Here is a 26,800-nt window from a genome sequence, read left to right as displayed (position 1 = left end):
AACCTGTAAACTGGAAGGATTTAGGCTAATTAACACTGAGACTATGTTGGGGTATATATTTATCTCTCAGTGAAGCAATAAATCAAAAATTATTTGAGATGGGATGCAAATAGATAGAAAACCTTATCTGAGAATTCATTCCTCTGGGGTCAAGCTTTCTCCACCTCCTCCTCCTTTCTTCTTCTTTTCTAGTCACGGTGAAGGAAGTTTTACTTCTAAGTTTAACTGTGTTGCCAAGTAGATTTGGAAAAGGATGTTTCTGTCCTGCCTGTAGCAGCTGTGCTTACTGGTTTTATAATCTGTAATCTCTAATTGTGCTTCTATTTTAATGTCAGTGTGCCTGAGGCGCAGGATTCTTTTCCAACGTTCAGACACAACTATTTCAAATTGAGAAGAGAGGTTCCAGCATGAGTATTCTCATCGCCTCCGAGGTTTTCTTCCTGATGTGATGAGGCGAGATACTTCCGAAAGCCTCCTGCAAGCTCTCCTAGCATTGCTTTGCTTGTGCAAACTTTCAAATGGGCCGTGGAGGCGAGCGCGTGTGAAACCCCGTACGGATTTTTTGTCTGACTTTGCATTATTGTTAAGTCAGCGAGGATCCTAATGGACCACAGAGGATGAGACAACAAGAATCAAATCAATAGATACAAAAGGCAGACAGACTTGCATAAATTAGCACTCTAATAGGGAAAGATAAATATGTATCCTCGTTCATCTTTCAAGTCATACACTCGATTGAAAGGGGCCTAGCAGATAGCACCCTGGTTTATTCTCAGCTTTGTTCAAGGGTGCAGAAACGGGAAGTTGCAAGCAAACTGAGCACCGAGGAGAGCGCTCTGAGCTGCTGGCGTCAGATCGATGTATCAGATACAGTGTGTAGATCTCAGCATGATACGTCCACACGGGACATTCTATAGAAGTATGAATACTCAACAGAGCTCTCCAGAGGGCTGGCTCCATGACCAGAATGGGTCTTGGTGAAATGAGGCTCAGATCTTCGCATGGATACTACGAGTGAGCTATACCTTCACACCCCCACGCCTACTGAGAAAGCAGCGGGGAGGGTTTTTCTGATAGCAAGTGCAGGGAATGATGTTTCTAGAACCAGGGAAGTCACCCATCACCTGCTACTGGTGTACTACACAGCGGTTTCATTAACTGTCACTGGCTCAACTACAGGCATGCGTAGTGTATGATAACAAGGTACTCCATTCCCCAGCATCCCTGTTCTGCTGCGGGACTTTCAGGGTACAGTGGCTTTAGCCCAGGTGTCCTAAGTGCCAGGCTCCCAGTCACGATGTGACTAGTGAGCTCCGCACACCTGCTGTCACTTTTGTCCGTCCCTTCAGTTATCATGTTTGTACATCTCGCCACCCAAAAGGAGCTGGGTGTAGATAGAAAAGGCTGTCAGCTAATCTTCATTGCCTCTGTATAAAAGGCAGAGAGGTCGGACGTGGATTTGCCGTCTTACATGGGCGGCGTCCAGCCCTGGGTAGCAAGCCGGTCATCTGTGTCTTTGGTTGATTCAGGGTAGGGCGGTAAACAACGCGCTAACGGTTTTAAGCTGGTATGTCTCCAGAAACCTCCCAGAGAGAAGCCTGCTCCCCGGGGAGAATTTGGATGTCCTCATCCATGATACTAGAATGCTCTGGCTTGAGCAGCTGCTTTGAAAGATGTGTATGAAATCCAGGGATGGGCTGGCTGTTGTTTCTTCCTTTGGTTCTACTTGAGGGAAACTTGCACTCTTCGGGAGATCTTCTAGAAGTTCCATTGTAAGGAAAAACGCTATCTGTACTATTTTAAGAAAAATAATTAATTTGCCCATGTTGTTTTGGTCCCAGTAATTGAAAAAAGAATAAAGAGAATCATGTCGGCTGAGTATCAGCACTTCTTATCTCTTTCTTTGCATATTTTAAAAATAGATCTTTCCTTAGCTCCCTTCCATTATGCTTAACTGTGACCAGCACTTTATGGTCTCTTATTATATAGCGTTGTTTCATTAGGGCAATGAAAATGGTATTGAACAATAGCAATAATATAATGCAGGGAAACAGTTTGTAATTCAGTAGGAAATTGCTAATGCTGTAGACAGTCGATAATACAATCAGCTTGACTTTCCTAGGAAAACATGAGCTCACTTTCCTCGGCTCTCCTAGCTACTCTTTACAGAGGCCAGGACTGTGGGTGTGCTCTGAGGCACACACAGGCACATGCACACATACACGAACACACACATACACAAACACATACACACACATACACATACACAGACATACACACATGCACATATACACACATATGCACATGCACATACACACACATACACACACTCGCACAGACACAGACATACACACATATACACATACACAAACACACACATGCACACATATACACACACATACATTCACATGCACATATACACAGAGTGATGCCCTTAAAAAGAAAAGTCCTTTAAGGATCAAATTTGGTCTGCTACCTACATTTCTGGGAAGTAATATTATTTAAGACCAAAATTCTCCCTGAGGGGTTTTCAAAAGAGATATTACATAATTTGCGGCCCTGAAGCAAACATCTGTGTGACAGGGCCCCTCAGAACCCGTCCACTTGTATATCTCACTCTAGCCTTGATGGAGAAGCAAGGTTCTAAGGTAATTGGTGCTGACTAGGGAGTATCAAGGGGAAATAAGCAGGTTCCCTGTTGGTGAACTCCACATGCGTGAGGCAGGCATGTATGCACTTGTAATTCCTGGGGGCTGAGCGCAGGAATGAGTATGAGTAGTGTCTGGGAACAGAAAGGTCTATAACCCTGGGAAAGGATTAGGTGGAGGAAAGTGGTGTGTGTGTGTGTGTGTGTTGTAATTACATTTTAACCTCCAAAAAATTGAAACCATTTAAAGTAAAATAAAACTGTTATTTTTAAAGACATGTTTAAGTAGGACCTTGCTGCCTTTTCTCTATTAGCTTAGCTGTGACACTTGAGTCAAACTGAATGTTAAAGCTGCATTTGGGAGGAGCCCAGTGCACGCGGTAATGACGTAACTATGAACAGCGCTGGGAATCCTAATTCAGCTGTACTTGAAGAAGCTGCTTCTCAACTTACCAATAAGAAAGCCAGGAGCGATGTTTCTGGCTTGGGGCTGTCTTAGGAGTTTTCTAGTCCTTCGAACCAGCACAGCCTCTTCCAACACACCTGCTCCGTGTAGTGTTATATCCTGTCAGAGAGCAACAGTATTTCATGTTTTCATTTACTTCCAAACATCATCGGTCATGGTTTGTTTTGTTCTGTTTTTTGTTTTGGTTGGCTGGTTTAGGTTTTGGTTTGTCTGACACAGGGTTTCTCTGTGTAACAGCCCGTAACTGTCCTAACTGTAGACCAGGCTGGCATCGAACTCACAGAGATCCACCCGCCTCTGCTTCCCAAGTACTGGGATTAAAGGCGTGCACCACCACTCGGGGAGATAGGCATCATCTTTAGACACATTGTATATTGGAGCTGCCACCCCGATTTGAAAAATAAACAGAGCTAAATTTCACGTCCTATTAGAAGTGCTTCACAGGTAGACGTCTATATTTTTAGCTTTAGCACCAGAAATCTCTACCTATACTGAAATAAAACAAAGCCACTATGAGCTCCTTTATGCTTTAACTTTCAGTTCACTTCCCTGTAGTGGGTTAGGATAGTTTGTTACTTTCTATAATTCAAAACTGTAAGCTGAAGTTACCTTGTGCTCCAGATCATGACCTTTATCACACGACCTGTCAGCTAGGACAGGCCCATTCCTCCAGCCTTGCCTGCCGCTTCTCACAGTTCACATGCCCCAGGTTGGGCTTGATGGTACCAACTGTGGATGCTGTTCTCAATCATCCTATGAACTGTGAGTTTTTGGTACCTACCTGGTCCACGCATGCCACGTGATACTCTTGCTAGTTATGGCTATTACACCACAGGAGCCAGCAGTATTAGGGACCGTGACTTCTGGGTGGATCTTAGCTCTTTACTGTTATAGACTTTGTTTCTCAGCTATAAGGTATGTTCCCGAGGCACATGTAGATCTGAGTTCACCAAAGTACATCCCCTGTTTGCTTACACCCTACTTCTCTGAGGTATGGTTGAAGGTTGTATTTGGATGGGGAAAAAACAAAACAAAACCCTATGAGTTCCTTTTAGCATATAAAGATGGGTTATGATTTTAATTAAATATTTGGCATGTACAAAGGAGGAAGCAGATGTTGAATTAAAGCTTCGACAAATGAAATTGGCCTTTTCTGTAAATAAATTGAATGATGAGTTATAGTCACACTTATCGGATGTTGAGCATAGATTCTGTGTGTTAAGCTCCAGGCCGATTTAGCAGCTCCCACAGGTTTTATAAACCCCATCTATTGTTTTTTGACCTAACTCGTCAGCGCTGAGTTTGTGACTGGCCCTAGCCAGTTTTGTTTGGTTTTGTTTTCTCTCTCAGAGAAGAGAGGACACTTTGAATAGCAATAAAAACGTTAATGTGCACATGTGGAATTTTGGGATCTGAGATTGTCCGGCTGAGTGTTGAGGAAAGCCAGTTGTGACCCTTTCTTCTCGAAGCTCCTAGTGCCGACTTGTCGGCCGGCGTGGAGGGCTCGTTATCACCATGCCATTTCATCATCCGTGTATCTCCTGTCCTTTGAAACTCGGGGCCTGTACAAGTGGCTCATTCAAAGCTTGTAGCAAGCTGTTCCAAAACTTCTGCAAGTTCAAGAGGGAGGTCATGTTCTCTTGCTTTGAACTACAGTTTCGAAAGTATATCCTTGAAAGTCGAGTTTATTAAAACGAAGAGGATGGAGAAAAACACCAGTCACTCAGTCAGTGAGATAAACAGGATTCGGGTAGGGAGGGCTGTTGTTGTACCCGAGGATCCCCAAACTGCTTGGATTTGTTTCTCAGAAATAAATCATGAACTGTCCGTCTCTTGCCTCCTCTTAAATTCACTTGGGAGAGAGTACTCCGTTTCTTATTTTTAACGTTGGGTTATTCTTGTTTATATCATTCTGTGGTCCAGGCTATAAAAGTAAATATAGGAGCCAGCTGTATGAATGAATAACCTTTTAATAACTTCAGGGAAGAAATTGTAATAGTAGTAAGTAGTGTAAACCCACGTTTATGTGATGACCTGTAGTACTCTGCTCCCCATCCTCGTCTTAAACCACAGGCTGTCTGCCAACATGTGCATTAAATGGTGATTTCCTATGTTCTGATATTAAGAAGTACCTTGTGGTTTGTTGTGTTGCTAAGACACATTTACTATGATTTTTTTTTTTTGCTATCGTGTTCTATTTTAATTTCCAGGGTCAAGGAGGAGAAAAAAAGTGTAGTAGTGACTTTTCTACAACATCTCCATTCCTTCTGTCTCTAAGAGAAAGCCTAGCTGAAACCTCAGGACAACAAGGTTGCTGGGCGACAGCACAGTCGCTTTTGTAGTGACATAAGTTAAATTCAGAGGTGAAACTGTCCCTGCTTAGGAAAATAGAGGGTCTTCCTGTTCGAAACAGCTTACGGGATTTTGAGCATCTCCTTATGCAAGGTACTGTGGCATGTGCCAACAGTGGCTTAAGGCTGCCTTCTTCCCTTCCCTCTCAGTGCCCTCTTCCATGAGCATTTTCGGTCATTCGTCATTGCCTCTCATCAATAGTCACCAATAGTATTACAACTTAACACCACTCCACTTTCTCCTGTACTATTAATTTTATATTTAAGACCCACCATTACCCATGCTACCATTACAAACCACAATAGACTTGGCAACTTAAGTAACATTTATTTTCTGGAGGCGGGAGGTCCAATATCAAGATCCAGCCATGGTTGGATAGGGATGCTCTAAATGGTTTATGAGCAGTTCCCCTCTCCCTGCATCTCCCCATGGCCAGCAGAGGGGGCGATCTGATGCCTCCTGTTCAAAGGACATCAGTCCTACTGGATAAAGGCTCTACCTTTATATCCCCTTTAACCTTAATTATTCTCATAAAGACCCTGCCTCAAATACATTCATAGAGAGGTTAGGCCTTCAACCTAAGTCGTCTAGGCATAGAGATACATTAAGGGTGTAATACAGCAAATGTGGAAGAAAAGAAACCCATGTCTTAATGGACAGGAGAGCATGATGGGTATTTTGTAACAGGTTGGTACACTTTAGGGCGGTGCTTGCTCTGCATACAGCACGCTCGAGTGATGATAGTTCTAGAGAAGAGCTTAAGAAACCCCAAGATAAAACCTGGGGGATGCCTGTTTATCAGCCAGCCTTCAGTCAGTGGCCTGGGTTGGCTGAGGAGGTGTAGAAGGAGACGTTAATCCTCCAGCCTTGTGGCCTGGCGGAGGCTAAGGACAATGAATTCACTTTGGGGCCTGTAGTCCCAAAGACCAGTCACTGCTTGGTGGTGACTGGTTGATGGCGGAGAAATTTGATTTCCTCTCCTCACTCGGGGTTAAGCCTCAGAGAGCCTGGATGCCAGGCAGTTGGTATTCTCCACATCTCTCTGCACCAAAAAAACCCTGCCTGCTTTCGGTCCTGACCTGAGCAGACGGGAGCCTCCAGACCCAAAGACCCTCTGGATCGCCAGCTTCTGGTTGCCGGGGACACAACTCAGAACGGAACAGTGGTTGGCAGAGGCTGAAAGGAGTCTTGGGTGTTCCTGCCAGTGTGATAGGCGGCTGCAGGGTTTTGTGAAGCAGGACTGCTGAACCCTCTCAAATAGAGGCACCCAGCGCTGCTCAGCTGTGTAATTGGGATGGAAATGGGCCAATGAGAGGCAGCAGTTTGTGCTTAACCTTTTGGGAGTCTTGTTCCAGGAGACTTGAGGTGGTGGGGTGTTGAGGGGGGGCGACATTACAAATAATAAGCCTCTCCACCTGATTTGTAATGAATTAGTAATAAACAGGCCCGGTGCTGCACGGAAGTCTGCCGATTACCGAGCAGCTTCGGCGGAGAGCACGGGACCCCCGTCTTATTTTGATCGGCTGTAGCATAGCAAAGACATGTAATTATCATAATCTAACAATTAGCTTGGCATCGCTTTCCAGTGTTTAATTACCCCGATAAATGGTAATTGAATAGAGGACTTAATGACAAGAGAGAAACTTTCATTCTGCCTTAGGTGCTTAAGTCGCCTCCTCTGCTAGGCGTAATTTTCCAGCGTTGCTTGAACAACAGCCCTGATTACCATTCTCTCCTTTGCAGTCCACCCGTTATTTGGTGTCAAGATCTTGACCTCTTTTCTTTCTTTTTTTTTTTAATCATGCTGTTAAACTCTTCTGGGAATTTCATACAGGGACACTGGATCCACAAGATCGTTCCGCTCTTTACAAATCATCTTGTTTTTGACTAGAGCTCCCCTTGTCTGGGCACTCGTTGAAGTGCAGATCCTCAGTCAGGTGTTGGGACGACTGACGGACAATGAATGCTGCAGCATCAAGGAGATGGGAGGGTGAGAGACCTAAAGGCAGGCCCCAGCTTCCCCCGGAATCTACCCATTTCCTTTGGATGGATTCAATGCCTTTTTTTTTTAGGACTGTAGCAAACATCTAATTTCTTGACACTCCAGATTCCACCTCTTTTCATTTTTTAACCTCATTCCCAGTCAGAATGTCTATCCCGCCACTCCAAGGTCTTCAGTGGTCCATGGTCCTAGCTTCCTCTTGTGTAGTAACAGCACCGGTCTCTGCTTAACAAACTGAAGTTCTCCATGAGCTGGTACCACAGCTGTTATTCCTTGGCATACACGTTCCCTTTAGGCTGATACGGGTCAAAGTAAAAGAATAGCCCTTAAACACATGTAGTTTTTCTTTCTTCTTGCCTATCGTGTCTTGCTTGTTTAGCAACAATGTAGACTAATTCCTCATAGGTCCTGGAGAATTCAGTTATTGAAAAGGCAGGGTAGTCTGAGGTTTAGAAGATAACTTTCAAAAAGTGAACATCGGTACATACAGATATTTCGCTTAAGAAGTATCAAGTCATTTTCCACAAAGCCCCCCTTGGGCTGCTTACAGAAGAAGAGATTCATAATCGCTCCATCGTTATTATTACTTTTGAAACTAAGAATGGCCTGGAATTTGTGCCGGATGCTACCATCATCCCACATCGGATAGAACGGCATGCTTACAGGTGAACAGCTCAGTGGGTGGTTTATTGGTTTGACAGACTCCTCTGGACCACGATCATAATCAACTCATTCAGTTTGGTCCTAAAACATTGTCTGTATAACCCATTTGGTGATTTTTTTTTCTGGACCTACTCTTAGTCGATCTCTATATATGTGTCAGTGACTCTACCACATAATACTTAAGAGACTCTAAAACTCCAGATGGCTTAGGGCCTGCTCCTTAGCTTTGTGGGAAGCTCCCGGGTAGCAGACGTAGTGAGAAAGAGCCTATTCTGCATTGTAAAAGTGACCCACATTAAGACCACATTGATTGCCAGATGTTAATTCTTTATTTTTGTTTCAGAATCCCCGTTTGAAAACTATTTGACATGATCTGTGATGTGTGCACACTGTTAGGTCTCTGCCTGGTTAGCAGGCTGACTTGGCCTGCTGACATTGACGTTCTCTCACTCCCTGCCTCCGGCTTCACTGAGGGCTTAAAAGCAATTAGACTGTCACCCAAAATACCCAGTCCCTTCCTAGAGAAAAGTCTTGTTTAGGTCCTGCCAATTTAATGCTTTGTTTCCTTTGGAGCTCCTCTGTCAAGCTAATAAAACAAACTCCAAATGAGTTAAAACACTGGGACAGAGAGCATTTTTGTGTGTCTCGTGTTTGAAGCAGGTGCTGCTCACAGAAAGTACAATGTTTTTTAAAAAGACATTTCAGACTCATGCGCCTAAAACTAGACCAGCAACAAGCGAGAGCTGTTGGAGATTCGTATCCACCATTTGATGTGGGTAACTGATATCAGATATGGGACTGTAAAGCGAACACACAGAGAACAGAGAGAAAAAAACCGGAAGTCACAAGTCAGTATAGCATGGATTCTGAGTATCAGGCAGGAATATATCTTATCAATATTACCAACAGTTAACGAAAGTCGTCATCCCACAGAGCTCCACCCTAACAAAGCATGCATGCCAGTGGACTTTGCTTGGCATTTTCATGAGTGGGTCAACAGGGCACTTAAATCTGGAAAGTAAATATTTCGTCCGTACCTTACACCTCATTGGCTGAAAAGGTGTGCAATGTGGCAGAAGCTATGAGCACAGGCACCCCACCATATATGCAGCTTAGAATGGACTGAACTTCATCTGCAAAAGAGTAAGGAGGATTTGCCTATCCCTGAGATGCACATGGAACCAGGTTCCCGCTGGTTTGTGAGCCTCCACTTCTCTCAGATCCTGGAAGAGGTAGGCAGCCTAGTGCTGTGCGATTCGGTCATCATCAGCTTCAACCAATCAGGTTGCGCTGAAACTCTGCGCACCTCAAACTCTGGGAACTGGGTGTGAAAACTGATTAACCAACGCACCCCAAAGATCCTCCCTTTTTAGCCCAGGAGAGAGGGGAAAGTTTAAAATTAGCAAAACAAATATTTGTTCAGCCCTCGGTGCCGCTGCCACCGTTTATCTGTGCCAAGTTTCACTGGCTGCTTATATTTCACGCTTTAACCTCTGCAGGAAAACAAAAAAAGAACATCTTCAGATTTAGGATCGGGACCATAAGGCTTGCATTCTGTGCCGTGAGAAAGAGCAGAAGGAGCCAGGGGGAGGCCTGTTACTCGACAGGGCTGCTGTCCTGCCCAGTGCACAGAAGCACATTTAAAAACCCAAGACCAAGTCTCTTACGGGGGTGGGGGGGGAGGGGGGTGTGTGAGTGTGTGTGGAGGGGGCATCGGGTCCTTTTGGGATGAATGAGAAATTCTCTGGCTAACATGCACATCTTATTCTGTAATTAGACTTTAAATCAAAACTAGTGGAATTGAAAGACAGCCTCTGTAGAGACTTACTCGCTCTCAATTTGGTTTAAAATTTGAGAGGAACCCTGAGCTGATAAATTCGCTTAATCTCCGATCATAAATCACACCGTTCTTTTGCGTTTCAGCTCCAGTACGTAATCCATTAGGTCGCCCTGTCGTTAAAGAAGTGACAGCACAGTCCTGCTCAAATAGGAATCACCTCATGACATGTTACAATACATTTAAAATGTAGTCATCAGCCGTCTGATTGGAGAGAGATAACATTTTCATTGTGGGATCCTTTAAGACATTACCTGAAGGGGGATAAAGGTGCCCGAAGCTCCCTAACTTCTGAGGGCACTGTCTCGTTTCAGCGACGCTGTTGCTGTATTTATGGAGGGAAGCCACTTCACTCAGGAGCTGCCTGATAAAATACCTCACTACATATTTCCCTGGAAGCAGGCTCGCTGCTGTGCCAGCAACATATGCTAAAGGCCAATTTAGAATGTTTTAAATAGGCGCCATCCCCTTCCTTTTCCAGCTACTAAAATGAAATGCATCTTGGCTGGATTGAGAGCGAGAGTGCTACAGGAGAATGTGGCTGGAGGGAGATTGTACCTCTGTGGCACCATGTCCTGGAGGCCAGAACATTGCTTGCATTTTTTTTTTCTGTTTGCCCTCTCTTTCTGTCAAGTTCCACAACACAGGGGCATATGGTAGAGGGGGAGGTAAGGTCAGTGACCTGAAACAGCATTCACTGGCGAGGACAGCTGCACCATATCTCTTTCCTTTTACAAAGAGCCACCAAGGGACAGGATTAAGTTAAGAACTCTGCTGATAGAGAACCCAAGGACTCAAGGACTAGATGCTTCACTCCGCCGCAGTGACCCAGAGTAGAAGAAGGGGTTGAGAGGAGCACGGAGCTGTTATGCCTCAAGCCAACTCGTGCCATCCGATGATACTCTAGGTTGTATCTCAGCACGCATTTGAGGGCACATTATTGAGGACTCAGTGAAGACACAGTCACTGTCATGTCTTGCCTGTATTGGATTTGAGTTTTGAGGGGGTTGGGGATTTAGCTCAGTGGTAGAGCGCTTGCTAGCCGTGATTGACTTCTACCTGCACGGGTTAGCTAATGGAAGAGCTATTCACGCTGGTTGTAAATTAATGATCAAGAGTAAATCTGGCCAGGTGTTGAAAAGTCAGCAGCCAAAATCTGTGCGACACGCCCACTCATCTGTACTCGGAGGCGTATTCCCCAGGTCTCCCATAGTTCCTTGCTTCTGTGGTCACTTTGCCACAAGTTGCCCTTGGACTGTGCCTTCTCTTTAACCAGTCAGGTGGCACCAGTGGCTCTGATCCTCTCCAGCCTCCATCAAGGTTTTAATTCACTCTGGGAATTTGGGATGATTAAAGGGGCTTACATTTTGTGCTGAATTTTATTCTCTCTTTTTTTAAAGATTGATTTATTTATATTAGTACGGTTGCTCTCTTCAGATACCAGAAGAGGGCGTCAGATCCCATTACAGATGGTTGTGAGCCACCATGTGGTTGCTGGGAATTAAACTCAGGACCTCTGGAAGAGCAGTCGGTGCTCTTAACCACAGAGCCATCTCTCTAGCCCTGAATGTTATACTTAATCAAGTGAAACGGACCTTTTGTGATATAGATGACATGGATCCTCCACCAATCTACCGCTCAGTTTTGATAGATGTGTGAAATATATTTTTGCTGCGGGAGAATAGTATCGTAGGTTGTGGGGAACAATGATCCGAGTAGCCGCATATCCCAGTGAGGAGCAGGGACGGTCTTTCTAAACACGTGAGCTGTTTCTGGTTCCTGAGATATTTACATCGTGAGAACAGTCACACTGGTGTTGTCCACAGTTGAAATCCCCTTACTAAATAGGGTGAGTGCTCGTGGTTCTGCGGGGAGAACCAATGATAATTTAGTAGACGAAGAATGACTGCTGCCTTCATGGTGGGCTGCCAGATATTATAGCTCTTAACAAGATACAGGGATCTCAAATTTTACACAGTGGGTAAAATTAGGGGAAGCAAAAAAGAGTAGAGACTTGCAGGACAAGTTCTAAGCCAATGACCAACCTGTTAACGTAGTGGCTGCGTCCCCCAGGGCATCTATAAATATTGGCATGCAAAGTCTTTCTAGAGTCTTTCGAGATGTGTATTTCCACCTTAATGTGAGCACAAGCTCAGGAAAGCTGTTTCCTATGGAAAAGATCCCTTTATGTGAACAGCTGCTGAGCCCCACAATACTTTATTCTGTGCATGAGTTGGAGCTTCCCCTCAGCTGCTGGGTAAGGATTTTGGAGTCAAGTGAGTAGGCAGGAGGAGGATCAGGGCGTGACTTACACTGATATCACCCTAAAGTAAACTGGTACCCACACTTCCAAGAGGCTGTCATCGTGAGAAGAGAAGCTGCTGCAACTGTGGGGCTGTCCTACTGTGCGACCGCCCTCGCCGTTACAAAGAGAGGCTGTGCTTCAGGACCCTGTAAGGCTTGGGATCTGAGTTTAGCCCCACTACCTACCTACTGGGAACCTGAGCTAAGAGGATAACATCCTCTCTGGATGCTGTTCCTCATTTTCAAGGCAAACACTTCCTAACGACTCAGCGTAGTAGTTTTGAGTGTTTCATAGTATCTGTACTTCATATATGTAGAACACACGCAAGTCTCAAGTACAGCAAACGCTTGTCATATCAGTAAATGGAAAAGAGAATTGGAACCCCGTTGAGAATGAGAATTGTCCCTCTCGGGACTATGAAGTGGACCTGCGGACATGGTCTTAGCAGTTTAATCTCTTAGGGGATGTGGCGTGAAGAACATTAGCTCCGTGGCCACCTCCCCTCCACCTTTTACTAGCCAGGAACACTGAGCACATCACTTGTTTCCTTAAACTTGGTTTCTTTGTCTTTGACCAGATGTAACAACGCTGAGTATTCTGTGGTGCTGTGATGAATATTAACTGAAATAATGAATGTCTCATAGAAAAGTGCTCAGTGTTAAGTCACGCTTGTGAGTTTCTTCACGGTGAGAAAGTCATGACCACTTTGTACCCAAAGGAGGCTTAATATAAAATAAGAATATCTCATGCAATCTTTTTCTTTTTCTTTTATTCTTGAGTGCATTATATAATATCTTTCATGAATTTTGGTTAGTCATTTTGTGTGTGTGTATGAGATATATATCTGTGTGTGTATATATATATATATATACACACACACATATATATATATATCCTATTCTTTGATATGCTATAGTAAACAAACTTGTGCAAATTAAAGATCTGAACCCAAACAGACAGACAGGCCTATAAGTCCCATCACTTAGGAAGCAGATACAACAGGTTTCAGAGCTCAAGGTCATTCTGGGTAACATAGCAGATTCGAGTGTAGCCTCAGCTACTTAACACCGTGTCTGGAAAGACAGACAAGCAAGGAACCGAAGCAGAAGTGCAAATTGACTGTGATAGATTATTGTCTCCGGATACTGATGGAAGAGTGGGAATATTAGCTTCTAGAAGAATCACAAGTTTAAAATAGACAGCTCAGTATTTTACTTCTCTCTCATGAAAGTACAGTATCCCCCAAAGGGAATAGTAGTCAACCCAGTGTAGAATGGGTTTTCAGTTCCATAGTTTGCTTCATTAAAATTTTAGTAACATTAGCAGGGAGGAAGATGGAAAAGGTGAACAGGTCCTGAAATAATAGTGATAATAATAATAATAATAATAATAATAATAATAATAATAATAGGAATAATGTGACAGCATGGATTTTAATTGTAGAATAACAGTATTACAGAATAAGGGAATAAAGGGTGAGCCCAGGTAGCGACAGTTTTCATTTTCAGTTTGAGCACTTTCGAATGCTAGACAAGCTAGCGTGAGTGACACTTAGGGAGAGAGAGAAAAAAAAACCCTCTCCCCTTGGATGTCTTTAAAATCTGTAATAATAATATAATAGGATAAAGTGCATCTGGGCATCGCCTTCTGCTGCAGTTCTTGTCTGGCTTCCGTCCAGAACTGTCAGGCTACTCTTGAGGGCTGATGATTCATCGCCCAGCACCCTTTTATCTCAACAGTGCAATGTCTTTCCTTTGTACTTTAGCAGTGATGTTACCTTGATGTTCAAAAATCTTTTAAAAGCAACAGTCTTTCCTTTCGTCTTGACGAATCATTGTCTGCCCGTAATGAGGAAGAGGCAAACTCATGAGCATCCCAAACACAAAGACAGAAACACGCGTGGGTCTCTTTGCAAGAAGTGGCCTGCAAGCGAGGATTCTCCCTGAAATGTGAATACTCTGATAACTTCCCCTAGTTCCTCTCACTCGCATTGGCGCTACGAAACCTCAAGATGTTCTTCCTCCTCTGAGACTTGAGGAGCCTTGAGGAGCCAAGCAGGACAGGACGGGTCCTCATTGCTATCCTATCTTACATGTAGTGGAACTAAGGCTCTGGATGATCTATGACTTCACTCACCAGATCCGATTCTTAAAGCCAGTTCTGCTCACTTAATGAGTGGCGCCATCCCCTTCCCGGTTAAACAATGTCTCTCCAAAGGGAATCTTTGTCGGGGTATTTAGCATCGAGAAGAAAAAGCGGTCTATTACTCCCAGGCTGAACATAAGTTCCTAGGTGCTGAAAGCCTCCTGGGTGGGGCCTCATTGGGAAACTGGAGGGCATGGGAGGATCCTCAAATGAGGAGTCTGGGAATCATCCCAGCGATAACCAAAGGAAGGAGGATTTTCAGCCATGGGGAAAGAGAAAGAAGAATGCAGAGACTGCTGACATCTCCGAATGTTTTATAGACTAGCTTGCAGAAGAGGAATTAGATTCGCCCTTTGTAACTCCAGGCAGCAGAAGTCGGATCCATGGGTAGAAATTACACAGAAGCAGATTTATGCTCAATATAGGAAGAAAGTTTCTAACATTTAGAGATGTCCAAAAATGGAATTGACCCTCTCATCATCACTGGGAAGTGTTCATGTGAGACTGACTGTCCGGCCTGAAGATTACGGCACTTTATGGGGGCTGTATTTCAGCAGGAACACAGTTTTATGGTGAACCTTTCTGAGGGCTTAGGGAAGAATTTCCTCACAAGCTAAAACAAAAGCTTTTTTTGGTATACTCTCCTGCCGTGACTTTAGACTGAGAAAGAGTTACCCAGATGATTCTTGATTCCCACCTAGTATGTCCTGTGAAATACTTTTCCGCTGTTTGAGGGGAAGTTATTAATTAAAACAGAGAAGCCATAGTTTTATAAAATTAAACTGTAGCAGGCATTTGGTGTTTGCAGGGCTGGCGTGTGTGTGTGTGTGTGTGTGTGTGTGTGTGTGTGTGTGTGTGTGTATGTAAAACGTTTCAAATCAGGCTATAAATCCTAAGTGTTTAGTGAAGACTTTTCATACTAAATGTTTTATCTCCAGAGTTCTTGAAGGATATAGCTGTTGATTGTGAGAGCAGAAACACCTCCCTGTACAAATTACCTATTCTCTCCTTCTGTTTCCAACAGATTCCAGAGGGGTGACTACCACATCGATGTCTGTATCAATGACTACCTGGATGTTTTCTGCCCTCACTATGAGGACTCTGTACCAGAGGATAAGACTGAGCGCTATGTCCTGTACATGGTGAATTTTGATGGCTACAGTGCCTGCGACCACACATCCAAAGGGTTCAAGAGATGGGAATGTAACCGGCCTCACTCTCCAAACGGACCGCTGAAGTTCTCGGAGAAATTCCAGCTCTTCACTCCCTTTTCTTTAGGATTTGAATTCAGGCCAGGCCGAGAGTATTTCTACATCTGTGAGTACATGGAGATTTATTACGTTGTGGGGCAGCTGCAGAACTCAGACTGATTTCTTTTTTTAAACCTGTGTTTTGGAGAGCTGCGGAGTTGGACTCTGTGTTACAGATGTCTCCTTGTGAGCACATGCATCATGATCCCTAGATACATTAGCTGGGAATTGAGAGCCCAAATTAGATTAAAGCCACGGCACCTCTTCCTCTATGAAATCCCGTGTCAGCCCGTGCAGTGAACCACTGCTCACATGGATTTCTTTTACATGAAAATTGCCAGGACTTTCTTTTCTCTGTTTTTCTTTCTTTTTTTTTTTTTCCTTTTATTTTTTTTTAAAGCTTGGGGAAAGGAAAAAAGATTCCTGAAAAAAAATTGAAGGAAATAATTAAAGTTACATAACTCGGAGCCTTCGCGTTCCTCATTCAGGTGTCAGGGACGTCCTTTCAGTCATGGGCGGGTTTGGTGGAGAAAGGCTCAACTCCTGCAAATGTCAGCGTGCTGACGATAAATACTTGCTTTGCACCGAGGAGGGAAGACAATTATTAGGAGCAGCTGTGTCTTTAGGCAGGCGAGTGTGAAGAAGTATCTAGGAAGTGTTCCAGAGGAACCCGTCTTTCACCTGTGAGCATTGTGTGACTGTCCCGGAGAGCGCTCTGAATGGTCTCTCAGTGGACCGGCATCAATCACAATGCCACAGCCTGATTTATTCCCCATCCTGGGCAGCCTTACTTTTTCCTCCGGTGTCACCCTGGCACGGATTAGTCCTAAATGCTTCTCAGACTTCACCATGCATGCGACACCTGGGAGTCTAGTTGTCATACAGATGTCGACTGGAGATCTGAGGTGGAACCTGAGATTAGGCATGCGTGAATTTCCCAGGAAGTGTTCATGTTGCTGGCCCATGGACCACACATGGAGTAACAGAGTTCTAGATGGTACCAACTGTAGACCTCATGGCCTATGGTGGTCTTCAGTCGGCATAGCTGGACCAGTTTTAGTATTGAATATTCAATAAGTCTAGCCTCCTCCATGTGGTTCCCTATTGGCTATAGGACATGAAAACGTGTTTGTTCACAGTACATTTATGGAAGAGCTCGTACTGGCTCTGAAATGGGGGTGTCTGTGAGAGATGGAGACACTTCCTTTTTTTAGTACGGGGCAGACTTGGAAAGAGGCAATTCGGGCAAGGACAGCCACTGAGTAAGGGTGCAGGCCAGGGCTGGTGGGGACTCAGGAAGACCTGAGGTTTAACCTGCTTCAGGAATCCGGAAGCGCTGTTGCTCCGGCCATGTGGAAATCCGCCTGACACCACTCTAAATGCTTGGCATCCTTCTGCATCAGCTCTCCAGACAAACAAGATAGAGAACACTCCTGCTTTTCTGACTCATTTCTTCCATGCAAATGTCTACACCCGTGTGATTCAGTTTCTAGCTCTTCTCCGTCTTCCAAAAAAAAAAAAAAAAAAAAAAGAATTTTATAGCAAGTCAGATTTCACCATCGCCACGGCTCTCTCTCGCTTATATTAGAGTTGAATTTAAAAAGGAAATTGAACAGTACCAGTTTTATTATTTCGGTACATACTTCACTTGTTAGTCATGAGAAAACATGCAAAAGCCTTGATACCATCTCACGTTGGGTCCATAAAAATAGGAGGAGGAAAATTGAGTCTCGCAGATGCAGGAAACCCAGACATCCACTGACCCCCCGATTTTCCCAGGCAGTGTGCTATGCTCACACTCTGCGAGCTCTCCCTTTCTGAAAGAATCCTAGTCAGCAAGGAGGGAAAGAAGGGAGAAGGCATTCAGTAGTGGGGCAGCATTAATTTCATTAATTCCCCCACTGTGAGATACTGTGCTACAAGGGGAAATTATTTTCAGAACCGATATCTTCTTATTGACTTTTCGGACTTAAAAACCAACAAAAGCAGAAGCCGAAAATAAAGAGAGAACATCAAGAAGGGAAATGCTCACCGGCTAACTGGCTGATTGCATGATTATTAGAAGGTTTAGAATCCACTGAGGTTCGTAAGCAAGGCAGTATTCACAGATCCCGTATGCTTACGACTAGGTTCTCCTCATTTGTGGTTAAATTCAATATTTCACTAAAAAAATCATTGTGTCTTCTATAACATTCATTTAACGGAGTCATTTAACTGTCAAGGGCTCCTGTCAAAGTAATTGTTCCAAAATGCTTCAAAATATCAAGAGCTTTTTGCTGTTCATCCGAGTTTAACTTAAATTACTTTTTTTTTTAATGAAAGGTAAAATAGCACAAAATGAAGCAGCAAAGCAATGTTCATTACAAGAAGCACAGTGGCCTGGTGTTCACCGAAATGGAATTTTCAACCCCCATAGCGTCCCTCCTTGTCTACTCCATGGTGAAAGTCTCCCCTGTCTCTCGCTGCTAAGACCAATGGCAGAGCTAGTATGATGTATCTCTTAGCACATTTCATGTGCTCTGTTCATAATTCAAGCACAGGATTCTCCGGTTGAATCTCCTTTCTCCTGAGATGTGAGGGAGAAGCAGAATGATTGGAAAATGCCCCCCTCCCCCACTCATTAACACCCACCTCAGAAACAAGCTAAACTGCCCAACAAGTTGAAATTAAAGAAAGTTGTTGTGAGGACAAAGGACCCAGGCTGGTAGTACCTCACTTCAGTTCTCCAGAACTAGAAAGAGGAAGTGACTTGCGGCCTAGTGTTTGTCTCCCTTTAGGTTTGCGTTGTGCTGTGAGGTAGGGGCCAGAAGTCAGCTAGAAACAGATTTGGTGGGGAGGAAAAGCAGGCATTTCATAGCAGAGGTACCTAGACTCAGATAGGACACAAGCCAGAGAGTTCTCATCAATATCCTCTTCCTCCAGACAAGGCTCTTTTTCCTTTATAATGTCTCTGCATTATGCAAATTAAGAAACTGTAACTGTTGACTATCTTGTCTGAAGTATCCACTTTACCTTGGAGACAAAGTTTCCTTAGCTCTTCTGGCTCCTTTATTCATCCTAAGTTACTCTGTTACTTTATTCATCCTAAGTTACTCTGTTACTTTATTCATCCTAAGTTACTCTGTTACTTTATTCATCCTAAGTTACTCTGTTACTTTATTCGTCCTAAGTTACTCTGTTACTTTATTGTCCTAAGTGAGGGCTTCTTTGTTACAGGTGGTCTTTCACTTGGGAACGGGTTTCAGATTGGAGTTGTGGGGCTTTGGCTGTTCCTGTATCTGACCAGCAGTTTTTAATCTGTGGTAGTTAACCTAAGGGATTGGCATCCTGCAGTAGTGTTTATATCATTAGTGGCAGATTCTCAGAACTGCCAGTCAGGTTAAAGTCATTTATATAGATTTCATACCAGGAATGGTTAACCCCTTGCCCATGGCCAAAATATACCCCATGACATTGGTGGTTATAAATGTGGTCCTACATATCAGTAGACCATAGTTTTGAATCTGAATGTCAAAAGGATACACTTTAAATAAGAAATTAGAAATTTTAGAAATTAAACAAATACTCTAAAGATGCTTCTCACAAATATCAACCTATAGAGAAATGTTTAGGCACGCATTTTCTGCTCTCATCTAAATGAGAGGAGATAAAAGAAATCATTAAAATAAGGACATTAAGTTATTTTTTTTAAAGTCCACAGAAATAGTGCTTTGAAGGCACCCTTTCGCTGAAGGGAGAAAAAACCCACAGCGATTACCTGGCCCTTCAGCTGCTGTAATGAGCTATTTGAACTTGAGTAACTCATCTAATATCGTTGGACTTCCAAGTCTACATCTGTAGAATTATGTGGCTGAAATGAATGATTCCAGAAATCACTTGGAACTTTAATATCCTTGTGTTATTAATTTTTATCTGAGGTCTGCCGCTTCAGCTCAGAGATAACATCTATTCGATGACCCAACACTGTGCCTGGTAGGTATCAATAAACAATGCCCAAGGGAAGGCTGGAGAGCATGCAGAGCGGAGAGCTGTTAGGACCCCGCTCTGCATCTCCGCTATCTCCTGTTCCTTTAGGGTGGGGCAGGCTTCTTGTGAGTCCCCAGCTCCCAGCACTGCTGCCCCCAACCCTATCACATCTGATCTTGCCAGCCGGAGCTCCAAGGCTCTTCTTCCTTTTCCCACACCCATCCTCTCTGATCTCCCTGATGCAGCTTCTCTGTCCTCCATCCTAGTCCGTGTGGCGAGGCAGCACACCCCAGTGCTAGGGTTTGCACACTTCAGCGTCTCCTCTCCTCATACATGACCTTTTCCTCACTTCTTTTAGAGGTGTGCTGAGAAATGTCTTTATCAGAAAGGCTGAATTAAAAATGTGAAAGTAACACTTTCTTTATCATTCTCTACCTTCTTACTGTCTTGTGCAATTGTTTTCCTCGGGCACTGAGCACTCCTGACATTAAATATTTATGATTTATTGTTCATAGCTGCTTCTACCCCGTGGCATGTATTATATTGTTTGTCATGGAGAACATGTTCAATAACTAGGAATAAATAGTACTTACAGAGCACATATTCAGTTCTAAGGACTGATTTGGGGACCTGGTCATTAAAATGGTTCCGTGACATAGTGACATCGTGTTCTTTTTTACTCTGTGTGTGTGTGTGTGTGTGTGTGTGCGTGCGTGTGCATGGTGTGGCGACCTCCACATGTGTGCACATGTGAGTATGTGTGTATGTTTATGTGTGGTGTGTACATGCATAAGTATGTGTGTATGTGTTGTATACGTGCGTGTGTGTGCATATATGTTGCGTACATAGAAACAAAGGTCAGGTAATTTGAAAAAGGTTCATGTAAGTACAAAGTAATGAATGGAGAAAATATTGGGCCTAGGCCACTGGAAGAAATGAAAAGATAAAATCTAAGGCCTCATGTACTTCAAATGGAAGAGTATACGTTTCTATTTTTAAAAGGTTAGAAATGGACTCTGGAGATGGCTCAGTGGATAAAGTACTTGCCAGACAACTCTGAGGACTTGCATTTGGATCCCCAGGACCCGTATGAACACTGGGCAGGTGTAGTGGCTTGCCTGCCGTCTCAGCACATAGAGAGTAGAGACATATTTCTGCATCTTAAGCTCTCCAAAGGATGCTTTCCCATCTGCAGAAGATAGGCTATTAGCCCTGTCACTCTAGGTACTGTCTAAATCTAGAAAAGTTGCATTTTCTATGACAAAAATCCTAACTTGGCTGCATCTACAGTACACAGTGTCCAAACTGAGTTATGGTTATCCTCGTGACCCTCTGAATTAGTGAATGAATGGTTTATGACAGATAAGCATCATTTCCTGAAAATTATGGTTAAAAGCAGAAGATGGTAGCCTTCACTGTGTTTAACTCATCCCTGGGCACATTCTATGCATGGGCACATTTCCCATAATTCCATAGTATACTGCTCCTTGAGTGCCTGGGAACAGTCAATGTCCTATGTATTTCACCTGTTTTATAGCTTTGTCTTAGGCTAGGAGACAATTCTAATATGCCCCACACAACTTATTTTGATAACAAAATAGCTTAAAATCCTAAGACGTGTTTTTTTTTAATAGGGACCCAGATTCTCTCCAGAAGCTGATTGTACTTGTACAACCTTTTTATAGGCGGGAGAATATTTAGAAAACCAGAACATTAACACAAGGAAGAAACTCCTCCTTCACTTGCCATTTGACTCCAAAGGCTTTTCTGTAGGTGAACTGTTTGGGACTCCAAGTATAATTTCTTGTGGAAGTGTTTATAAAATCAGGTGAGGGCTCAGCCACGGAAGAGAATCCACTTAGCTGTGGGACTGATGGGAAAAGAACGTGTATATTCAAAGAACCATGATATAAAGCAGCACACCTGGAAGAGCTGCCCAGTAACTAAAACCTGAATGAATGTGTGTCACAATAGCGTACCACATTCAGGGAAAAGATGAACTTTAAAGCCTTCACGTGGCAATATTTGTGTGGCATACCCTGTAGCAGCCCAAGTCTGGGGAAATGACATGGCATCAAAGTATGGTTTAATTTATTCTTTGTTAAATTGTACGGACTCTCATTACTGCAGCCTTAGTTGTGGGGTCTTCCTATTCTTCTAAAGGTTTATTTATTCCTTTGTTTAGTGTTTTGTTTTGTTTTGTTGTTTGTTTGTTTGTTTGTTTTTTGAGGCAGGGTTCTCTGTGTAGCTCTGGCTGTCCTGGAACTCACTCTGTAGATCAGGCTGTCTCAAACTCACAGAGTTCCACCTGCCTCAGTGTTGGGATTAAAGGTGTGCACTGCTAGCATATGTGTGGGTATTTTGTCTGCATATGTGTCTGGGCTCTTGGAAGCCAGAAGAGGATGTCAGCTTCCTGGGAACTGGAGTTACAGACAACTATGAGCTGCCATGAGGTACTAGGAATTGAATCTAGGTCCTCTAGAAAAGCAATTACTATTCCTAACCACTGAGCCATCCCTCCAGGACCCGTTCCTATTGTCCTAAATGCTAGAGTGTTGATGAGATTCATTGTCTGATGTTGCACAGCTTCCCTTTTCTTCATCTGTAAAATGGGTTTAGGAATAAGACTTCTTCATCACAGTCTTTCTTATTTCCAAGATTCAGGAAATGAACCGTCTGATACAGAACGGCCTGCTGAACAGGTGTGTTTAATACTCCTTATCCAAAATGACTGGCAGCCTTTGAAATGGGGAAGTGGATTTGCAGTGGCTTCTGTTGGTAATCTACATTAAGAGTTATTTTGCTTTTGGAAGTTCACCCCAAACCACTTATTGTCTTACTTTTTCTTATTGAAATTGAAGAACTTGGAAATAGTATGATTATCAGAGCAGGAGATAATATTTTTTAACCATATATATGATTTTATCCTCGCAGGAGAGGTGCCTTGGAAATACTATGCATTTTCTTTGAACTAACATCACCTACTTGTTTAGCTTGATCAGGGTGTGTGTGTGTGTGTGTGTGTGTGTGTGTGTGTGTGTGTGTGTGTGTATGCATATGTGTAAACACACATTTTGTCTTTGTTATTGCCTTTTTTTATTGAGCTCTTTTGGCATTATTTTCTTTAGCAGCAACCATTCTGAGATTCAGGAGCTCCATGACAGAAACTTCCAGTCAAACTCTTATCAAAAACCAGATCCCTTTTTTTAAAGGTGATTTTTCCCAGAAAATGGAATTTTGAGGCCTTTTTATGTTAATTCAAGAAAGGCAATGGGATTGTTAGGAAACTGACAGGTTCTAAAAATTTCCTAGAGAAGAAACAAAAAGCTAGCTCTTTAAAGTTGTGTTTCATTTTTAAAATAGAACGCGACCATTTTTCTCCAGTTGGACATCAGACATTTTTCAGTGATAACATTAGTTTCCTCTCCGATAATAGCCATTTTTATTCTCTTTGTATACTTTACAGGTCTCCTGTGAGCCTACAAGATTGTGCCATTTCATTTAAAGTATGAGTTTAGAGAATTGTTTCTGGTTCAAGATGTCCCTGACCATCTTATAGGAAAGCATGAATGGATCTAAAAGTTCTTAAGTGAAAGTTAAACAAACAACCTGTAAGAAGATGTTCAGGGACCTCCGGGTATTTTTCCTGTGTTAATTGTAATTTTCTCTCATGGAAACAATTGTTTATCACCAGACACTGTGTCAGTCTTCTGAATTGAGTGTGTGTGGTGTGGTCTCAGCCACTCTGGACCATGAGGGGAACATCCAGGCTTCCTGGTGGCTTCTCTCCACTCTTCATGTGGCTCTTGTGAAACCAGGGAAGGGGGAAGTAATCGGACCACATAGTTTTCAGGACTCGCTCCATTATTATTTTTTAACATTTTCACACCATTGCTTAATCAAACATGGTTTTAGAAAGAGACGTTATGGAGTAGGGAAAGGAGGAAGATACCTTAACTGGTGTTAGAAGAATCAGAGAAACTAGTGCCAGGCCTGGTGAAATGGGAGCTGGTGTGAACATAACTGCTTGTACATGTTGGTGTTGAAAGCATCCTGGGAGTTTGCAAAGGGACCTGAGTAACTGGGAGTTGGTAGGAACTTGTGGAATCAACCTCAAGGAGCCAAACACTTGTAAGCAGACTTCCCATTGCCTGAGTTTTACAAAGGCTGACGTCCCGATAAGGAGTTCGACATCAGGACCATTTTTCTTTGTACTCCTTTTGAGAACTCAGGGTGCCATTATGAGATGGAGACAGCCTGTGGCGTTCTGACCTCCCAAGGGACAAAAAGGAATCATGGTACTAACCCTTTAGTTCCTCCTACCATGCTTTCAGTAAACACCAAAAGGGAAACAAATGAAAAGATTGCTCTCTCCACCCTCACCCCAACCCTGCCCCAATGTCAAATGTGGCCACCTGTCCAGAAATAACTCTCTGGGTCAATTGCATAATCTCACAGAGAAACAGCAGGTCTCAGGCTTACAAACACGGAATGCATTGATCTGGACTCAAGAGTTAACCAAACACAGTTTGGTGGGCTCCTGCATCTCGAGTACATGTGGTGTTGCATAGAACAGATGTCTGGAGAGATGGAAATACCACACCAGTGACACTTGGAATAACAGTATTTATATTCCATTGCCTTTGGGTTGTCAGCATACCGTTCTGTGCTTCCCTTAGTAACTCACTAAGGCAGCCGAACTTCAGTGCGGTGATGTCTAAGTGTCATTTGTTATAAAGTGCACACGCACGCACGCACATATCAAATGCACAGTCAGTCATTAGGGGGAACATTGAATCCTTTATAGGAAACCCCAATCTTTTCCATGAGACACACACAGTGAAAGCTGACTGAATGCAGCTCACACAGGAATAACCCGGTTGTGGTCTTTCATCAGGAAAAAAACAAAAAACAAAAAGCTACTGCCATTTCTGCAGAGCTCACCCATCTCCTCTTGCTCTATTTTAGCAGAATGGTCTTGTAACTCTTGGTTTGAAAGTTGTCATACAGCCTCACAGCAGGCTTATATTATCTACAGAGTTCTTTATGAAGAAATATAAATCACCACAAATGAGACTTTTCACAGCCAGATATATGTAGAAATCTGTGTCAGTGCTTTCCTGGCTGACTAAAAAATATCTCTAGGCTCTGAAGCTTTCACACAACTCATCCTGCTCCCTACCCTTTTGGGAAGCAATTCTCAAAACTTGAGATTTATGGTCCGGAGAGATGATAGTGGCTATAAAGTTTTCTCTTTTCTCTTTTCTTTAATATTAATGCAGAGGACGAGGCGTTATCGCTCATTATTTTAGTTCATGAGTATCCTGTGAGTTTGAAATATGGTTCCTGGAGAAGTGGCTCACCTCTGCCTAATAGGGGAAATATGTGGGCTTTGGCAACAGGCTGTTTTTTCCATTAAATATTTTTATGTAGATTGTATAAAATCCACATTAGGAACAAAATCTTAATATAAATGCAATATCCAGGCTTAGTTTAAAAGTTTAAAATCTTTACAAAATATTAATTCCTTCTGAGCCCCAAAAGTAAAATATTGTGGATTGGAGAACAGCCAGCCTGTCTATTATTGTTAGAAATTGCAACGATAATATCTTTTCATTTTATTTTATTATTTCCACCGATGCACAGTGCTTCTGACCCGCTTTATCTCCATCGCTGTCAGCTGAGTTTCACTCTGCAGTTAGCACCCCCTTAGCATGCAAATCCTTTAAAAGCAAATAACAAGCTCTGGGTAATTTAAAATAATAAGATGCACTGCTTTAACTCACCCCACTTCCATTACCTTCCGAGCCAGGGTTCTAATCCAGATTTGCCTCACCTGATTCTTTGGGGAATTTTTGAAAGTTAATTTTCTCCCGAGGTGAAGAATTGTCGCCAATTCTGAACTGAAGTCAGAACTGATGGACTCCACTACATGCTATGGTGTTTTGCTTTGAGTTTCAGTGGTCCCGGCCCTTTAATTTACAAATTCTTGCTTCATTAGGTGGAATTTTAAGAAATAGATCTGAAAGAGCTTAAGTTGGAGACCCCAAACCTGTTGCTTGTTGACAGAATGCTTGAAGGTCTTGCTGGGAGAGACTGAGTTCAGCCATGTCTCAGACTGTGTGGTGGATCCCGGACTAAATTAGATGAGGTGTAGTCCAGCCTTTCGCTGAAAGCTTACTCTGCCCTGACTAACGATTATTCCCGTAGGCGTAATTATCATGATTTAGCATTTGTTGCATGTACAGTGTACAGTGCTTCCAAGCACTGTGTGTATTCCCAGCCATCAGATCCCCATCTGTGCAGTAGGTGGTGTTATTGTCCCCAGCGCTAATGCTCAGAGAGAGCTGGGAAGTGTGACACCCTGGATGGTAGCTCACCTCCAGGTGTGTTTTATCTGTGCATCTCGTCATTTATAACGGTTGGTTGTTTGCTGCGAGTGACTGAACCCAGGGCCTCCTAGTTGCTAAGCATGCATTTCACCCCTGAGCTGTGCCCCCAGACACATAATAAGTATTTTTAGAGAAGTCAAAGTCAGATTTCAAACACTGACAGATCCTCTCCCCTCCAGACCTGAGGCAATGCCTCTTTTGAAAATAACTAAAGTAAACTATTTAGGAAATTTTCCTCTTACTTTATTACAGAGAGTCATGTTTTAAAATGCCCATGCAACAAATATTAAACAAATTAGAGCGCTGTGGGATGATTTGTGGGGATAAAATATGACCATACAATAAGGTGTACCGTTTGTTAGGACAAAGATATTTAATGAGGGGCAAGATTTTTGAAAGTATATGTTCTTAGTCACTTTCCAGAAGTTAAATTTTAGTAACAGTGTAGTATATATACCACACTGGGACATTGGTAGATATATTGTCAAGCGTTGTAACCAATGGTCTCAACATTGTAGCCTATCAGTTGTTTACCTAATCCCTGAGTGACACATTGTTGCAATAATTGTTATGCTGTGATTTGTAATGACTGTTGCTCTTACTAGTTAAGACCTGCCATTCATGGGTGCTATACAGATGACTATGGGGTTAAGAGGACTCGCTAGAGAAGGACATGGTCCTGAGTTCAAACTCCCAGCATCCATGAGAAACAGAGGCGTGACAGCACATGCCTGTAATCCCTTGAGGAACAAAGACAGGCCAATACCCAGAGCTT

The 26,800-nt window shown here is 43.1% G+C and overlaps 1 protein-coding gene across 10 annotated transcripts in view; it reads left to right on the top strand.

Annotated features, from left to right (window-relative positions):
* The window catches only part of Efna5 (ephrin A5), a 279,914-nt gene that overhangs the window by 214,097 nt on the left and 39,017 nt on the right, over nucleotides 1-26,800 (top strand). For 8 of the 10 annotated variants that reach the window (NM_001433798.1, NM_053903.2, NM_001433799.1 and 5 more), the window contains exon 2: nucleotides 15,442-15,734. In NM_001433798.1, the coding sequence (NP_001420727.1) occupies nucleotides 15,442-15,734 (293 nt within the window). Of the gene's footprint in view, nucleotides 1-9,177; nucleotides 9,363-15,441; nucleotides 15,735-26,800 lie in introns of those variants that run through there. The other 2 variants (XM_087564418.1, XM_087564417.1) reach the window with 1 other exon arrangement.

Source organism: Rattus norvegicus, chromosome 9, assembly GCF_021556685.1.
Source record: "Rattus norvegicus strain SHRSP/BbbUtx chromosome 9, alternate assembly SHRSP_T2T, whole genome shotgun sequence".
Lineage (NCBI taxonomy): Eukaryota > Metazoa > Chordata > Mammalia > Rodentia > Muridae > Rattus > Rattus norvegicus.
The sequence above is the reverse complement of the archived record's forward strand: the minus strand, read 5'-3'. Positions and strand labels throughout refer to the sequence as shown.